Source organism: Antrostomus carolinensis, unplaced genomic scaffold (assembly GCF_000700745.2).
Source record: "Antrostomus carolinensis isolate BGI_N321 unplaced genomic scaffold, ASM70074v2 scaffold9861, whole genome shotgun sequence".
NCBI lineage: Eukaryota > Metazoa > Chordata > Aves > Caprimulgiformes > Caprimulgidae > Antrostomus > Antrostomus carolinensis.
Window position 1 is genome coordinate 28,474 of NW_010291970.1, and position 6,324 is coordinate 34,797.

The 6,324-nt window shown below is 41.0% G+C and overlaps 1 protein-coding gene across 2 annotated transcripts in view; it reads left to right on the plus strand.

Annotated features, from left to right (window-relative positions):
* The window catches only part of ELOVL5 (ELOVL fatty acid elongase 5), a 16,739-nt gene that overhangs the window by 8,015 nt on the left and 2,400 nt on the right, over positions 1-6,324 (plus strand). The window contains exons 3-6 of one of the 2 annotated variants that reach the window (XM_010176786.1): positions 1,428-1,505; positions 2,148-2,319; positions 3,825-3,949; positions 5,834-5,968. In XM_010176786.1, the coding sequence (XP_010175088.1) occupies positions 1,428-1,505; positions 2,148-2,319; positions 3,825-3,949; positions 5,834-5,968 (510 nt within the window). The remainder of the gene's footprint in view (positions 1-1,427; positions 1,506-2,147; positions 2,320-3,824; positions 3,950-5,833; positions 5,969-6,324) is intronic. The other variant, XM_029087172.1, reaches the window with a different exon arrangement.

A 6,324-nucleotide genomic window follows, 5' to 3' on the forward strand; every position in this document is an offset into this window, starting at 1 on the left:
CCTGCCACTTCTTAACTGGTGTTCTTTGCACAGCGTGCCTGCCTTCAGGCCTTCTGTGCCTGCGTTCCCTTTGCTGCTTGGATAGAGAAAGTGCTGAGGTCTGCTGTCAATGTGCGCGGCTGCCCTGCTCTCACTGTGGCAGGGTGGTGTTGATTTATCTCTTAATACACGAGATAATTCCAGGTCTGTATGTTATGATACAACTAGATGTCTCATTTTTTTCACTTTTTTCTTTTTTTCCAAATAGTAGCAATAATTCTATCTCAGAAGGTCAAAAGTGGTGACCTAGGCTGGCTATTTTAAAACCTAATTTAGGGGGAAAATGAGCTATGAAAGAAATAACATTGGGAAAAGGTAGATCATTTAAGTGATAATCTTTACTGTACCTTTTAGAATTAGCTTCCCATTCACAGTTCTGAGCAGCATTTAATTGTACCAGTTATTGTAGTCTTTTCATCAAATGATCATTTTAAATGACTTACAGTACAAAGACTTTCTCACTGTGGCTTTGCAAAGCTTTATTTATTTATTTATTTATTTATTTATTTATTAATCCTGCACAAGCATAGATAAGGCCAAAAACGGACAACTTGCTTGTGCAGAATATCCATCTTTGCCTTTAAAATTTTTTTTGGTCTATCTAGCAATTCTTTTTTTCATTTGGGAATCACCTGAACTTCTCTCCTCATGCTATTCCCAAGAAGAAAAATGCCTTTATAAACAATATCCAGAGATCCTTTCTCTTGTGATATTAAAGGGGGGGCTTCTTCCTGTCCTTGCACCTGCTCCCTCATCCTGCCCCTCCATCTCCCTTGCTCCCCCCTGCCTCTCCCTCTGCTCTGGAGGAAGGGGTGGAATGTAGACATCCAGCTTGCCTCTTGCTTCCCTAAAGGTTTCAGCCAGCCCCTCAGCAACAGCCTCCCCACCATCCTCTCATGACTTAATCACAGAATCATAGAATCATAGAATAGTTTGGTTGGAGAAGACCATTACGATCATCTAGTCGAACCATAAACCTAGCATTACCAAGTTTACCACTAACCCATGTCCCCAAGAACCACATTTACACGTCCTTTAAATACCTCCAGGGATGGTGACTCCACCACTTCTCTGGGCAGCCTGTTCCAGTACTTGACAACCCAATCTATCTGGAATGTGACTGTGCAAAACACACACACGGTGTGGGTTAAGGGGATAAGATGCTGTCTCCCATTTTTATTCTGCTGTACCCCAACTGGAAGAATCTGTTAATTCCCCCTCTGCTATGATTCGATCAGTGCTTGGAGCTTGAATTCAGCCGAGTGCTACACTCGGGTGCCCATGAATCCCTTGACACCAGATGTCTTGGCAGAGCTGCTGTGAAGGTTTGTCTTTGCCACGGGGTGCAGCCTTCTCCCCAAATGACACTTTACTCTGATTTTTCTCAGCTAGTGACGGGAGTATGGGAAGGAGGATACAATTTCTTCTGTCAGGATACGCACAGTGGAGGAGAAGCTGATATGAAGGTAACTTAATCGAGACTTATAGCTAGTAACATTTCAAATTGTCTGCTTGTGTGTAAGTGGGGAGCAGAACAGTATTGATGATGTGGATTTTGTTCAAACTATATGCATTTTTTTCTCCTTTTACAATACAATGGACAATGCATTGTCAAATGTAATAGTTAATCTAAATATGTATTCGTGGTTGGTATTTTGGTGAGTGATTATCTGTAAATTTTAAAGCATTCCCAGGTCAAAAAACAAGGACTTGGTCTTCAGACTGTATCCAACCACTGTGTGTTGTGACTCCCCTTCTCTTGCTGAGAAGTGTTGATGATTTCTTCTAGTCACTGTTCAGACCTGTCCTTTACAGAGAGCACCGTGGGACCAGCTCTGGTTAAATATTTTCTTGTTTCTCCCAGGACACCCCAGGTGCACAGCAATAGCCTCATAAAACAGTTTTGTCATCCTTTTTTCAGCTGTAGCTATGGGTTTTTACCTAGATCCTACAGAGAGACTTGAGGCTGAAGCATTACAGAGTACCTCAGCAGTGTCTTCAATCCAAGTAGTGCAGGATAGAATCTGGATTTTAATTACTCAGAAAGCAAAAGGGTTGAAAGCCCCCGCAATGTACAGTGCTTATAAAACTTGTTTCCTCCTTTCTAGGTCATACGTGTCCTCTGGTGGTACTATTTCTCCAAACTTATTGAGTTCATGGATACCTTCTTTTTCATTTTGCGGAAAAATAATCATCAGATCACTGTTCTGCATGTGTACCACCATGCAACGATGCTGAACATTTGGTGGTTTGTTATGAACTGGGTGCCTTGTGGTCACTGTAAGTACTGGGCTACGGTGGGGAACACTTGCAACAAGGGCCTGATTTTGGTTTTCTTTTGGTTAAACCAAACATCTCTGATACCTTCAGCTGAAGGATTTGTTCTGTCCCATATTAAGCTGCTTTGCTGAATTGCAACTATAGCAGATATTTGCAGGTAATTAAGCTGCCTGCAGAGCCTCTAGAATAGGCATGCTGAGGTAGCTTGCAGAATTTACATGGCAGTGTGACATTTATCAGCTGCAATAGTCCAAGTCTGATACCTGTCAACCTTGTTTTCTCTTATTTGCCTCCAAGTCAGGATTAGAAGCTTGTTTCAGCTGCAAGATGACTAACAGTGACTCTTGTATCTGTCAAGTTCACTTGAGATGTTAGTTTCTTAATTTAATCTCATTATACTGGTAGCCATAACAAATGATTTCAATTAAAATCTTGTCCCCTGAGCACTAATGAACTTGACCAAATAGATCTTAAGTGGGAGATTTCCATGTCTTTATTTTCTAAATCCTGCTAGCCGCTGGCTATCTTGCTTTGATTCTTTAATTTCATTGCTGTTAGCTGGCATCTAGTTTCCTAATTGCATTAGTGTTGCTTAGTTCTGGTTCAGATGTGCAGCTTATAGATACTGGCTTTGTTGAACATTCATCCAAGACAAACGTTTTCAAATCCAGTGGATGTGAACTACAGGCAGTGCAGACTGAGAGGCTGGGTTGCTCAGGACTCTGCTTTCTGAGCCAAACAACATAGAAACTCATATTTGTTTTGTGTTTGTCAGCACAACAGCAAGTAATGTTGAACTTATAAAAAGTGTGTATCTGGAACCAGATGGTCCAGATTGACCAGGGAAGTCAATCCTTGTTTATATAACAGTAAAAAAGTGCAGATACTTGGAGTCTATCTTGTGTTTGTGTGTTCTTGAAAATACTTTTGTGCTATTTCTAGTGATGTGTTTTTCTTCTTCCTTTCCAAGCTTTATATTCTGCCTGGTCATCACAGTACTATGCAGTTTGGTGTTAAGCTAAAAGTTCTTTAATGCCTAAAGGTGCTGTAAACAAGGACAAATAAAACAGCTAACTTGCAGTTTCTGGAGATCTGTTGCTTTTGGTTATAAATGACAAAATAGGCTCCTGCCTGAAAGGAAATGAAATAAGCCTTAAAATTAGATGGGTGAGGCTATTGATTGTTGGGCATGTTTACGTGCCTCCTTTTTATCAGCTTCCTCAATTCCCTTGAGAAGCTAGAATGTAGATGTGAAAAAGAATAAATCAAGGAAACAAAACCTGAAGGCTGGTATAAACTGTACAGCTGCGAAGCAGCTCAGCTGCTCCGTTGGGTGAGCAGAATAAAAATCAGAGGGGAAAAAAAAAAGAAATCTCTTGCCTTTCTTCTAAGAAAAAATGTATTTTAAATAGTAACATTTTGAGCTTGTTATTTTTGTAGGTTCCATGAGACAGCATGTTCCTGGTAATGCAGTGTGCTTTCTTTTTCCTTTGCCCTTTTTTTAGCTTACTTTGGTGCCACACTGAACAGCTTTATCCATGTCCTCATGTACTCCTACTACGGATTGTCTGCTGTTCCAGCGATGCGTCCTTATCTGTGGTGGAAGAAGTACATCACTCAGGGGCAGCTGGTGAGTGATTAGCTCTTCAGTGCTTCAGCAGGCTCTTTACTAGTGATGGGCTTCTCTTGTCTTTACTGAGTTAGAAAATTTTGGCAGGGAGTAGAAGAAGAGAGAATGAAGGCTAGTACCTTATACATCTCCAAATGCCTAAATCACCGTAGAAATCCAGCTTCTGCACCTCCATTTCCTCTGTTTTCAGGACGATATGGAGCTGAGGACTGATGGTGTGCACGAATCAGTGCTGAGATCAGTGGCATCTTTCTCCACCTCCCCATGTGTAGCTAGTTGTATTTGTGTGTTGCAGCGCTGGGTTTTCTGAGACTCGCTATCTGGGGATGAGGAAGAAGCTTTTCTTTCAAGCTTACTTGAGCTAACCCGTTCTTCTCTGTGCTTGGTTGCTCAGGCTGATGTTGAGATGACAGACTAGAAACCAAGTGCAACACAGTCCACAGCTAACAAGGCCTTTCATTCTAGTCCTGCGGGACAATGGCTTTACTGTCTCACTTCTGCACGCAGTTGCAAATGGTTTATTAAAAACTGTTCAATATTTCTGGTCTCCTTCTGCACTTTAAATGGGCAGATTTTTTTCTCTTGTAATTCTGTGTTGGGCTCCTTGCATCCATTTGTGTTGTTTCCTGTGTGCACAGCGATGAAGCCCAAATGCTGGGTACTGGAGGTGAAAAGAGGAACAAAATTAAGCAATGTGGCACATGTTGTAGTGATACTGCACAAGAACCAGGTTTCAATGTATGTGACATGTCAGAACACCACAAAGAAACGTGCATGGGTGTTCTGTCTTCCCCATTGTGTAGGAGGGGAAACTGAAGGCCGGAGACAGACTTTTTTATTATCTCTCCCCCACCTCCCAGCCCCCTTAGTACCCTCTCAGAGCTGTGAATAGGTTTAATAACATTTGCTAGTGATGTTTAATAACATTTTCTGCCAGCAATTCAGTGTTGATTCTCAAAATCTTTTCTTTTTTTAGCACTCTTCCTTCTTGAAGGATGGCCAAGTATTGTAGCAGTGGGGATCACTGTTTTTTGGGGTTTGCTTTGTGGTTTGTTGGTTTTTTGGGGTTTTTTTCCTTCCAGGTTTAGGCTCTTCATGCTGGTTGTTTGAGTGCTACAGAGTGCAAGCATTTCAGTGCTTTGGTTATTCCCCTGGCTATTGTCATAGCTGCTTTCACTTCCCTGCCTGCTCTGCATGCATAGCTGTTAGGACAGCAAAATAGCAGAGCAGAACACAACAGTCTTTCCCTTTTAAAATAAACATTCCCTAATCTGGTAGCCTTCATGTAAGGATGAATTTTGCCTAAGGCCTTCTGCAGCACTTAAGCCCAAACTCTGTTTTTCCAAAAGAGATAACTAGAGGTAATTAAACCCCAGTCCTCTTCCTTGCCTCCCCAGCTTCCCTGCAGCTTTTACCCCAAAAACTTTTACACTGGAGCCATATGTCAGGCAGTCCCTGTCTGTGGGAGAGGATCACAGGATCTGTGTGTAGACCCAGTGACCCCAAATCTTTTGCAGCTGAAGCAGTGAGATGCACATCTCGTCTGTCAGGATGGTACAGTCAGACCCCAAAGAGCTCCCTCTAGGAAGGTGGTCTTTGTTCCCTTGTATATTTATAAATCAGTTCTACATAAACTGCTCTAGTGCTCTAAAATGGAACAATATTAATCAAATAAAAGCACTTAAAAAACAGAATGCCACAACCTGAATGTCTGCTAACTCAGGTTTATACTGTTAGTAAGACAGAGAAGATAAACTTGTCAAACACACAGTATTACATATTTTTTACTTGTTTTGGAAATAACTAATGAGATTTTGGTCACTAATGGCTTTTTTCCTTCTTTCATTAATGTGCTCCATTTCTCTTTTTTTTCTTTCTCCCCAGACTCAGTTTGTCCTGACAATCTTCCAGACCAGCTGTGGTGTTGTTTGGCCATGTGCATTTCCTCAGGGATGGCTGTATTTTCAGATTTCTTATATGATTTCTTTGATTATCCTCTTCACAAATTTCTATATTCAGGTAAAAGTAATTTTCATCGACTTTTTTTGTAGCATTCTGCTGGCTGTATCTCATTAGAAAGCTGTTTACAGAAAGATATACTTGAAATAACCTTTTGCTATCTTCCAGTAACATGCCTATGTTCTTAAAGTACTATACTTGTTGATCTGCCCTCCAATTTCCAATCTTCTAACGTTTTGTATCCGTAATTCAGAACATTTAGTAATTTCAGTAAGCAGTCGCACAAAAAGGCGTTTTACTAATGCAATTTTAACTGCAGATAAGGGAGAGGAAGAGCTTTATGTAAGAAACAGCTTTCCAGTCTGAAATAAAACAGCAGCCTGTGAACCTGTGAAGCACCTGAAGTTGTTCATTCC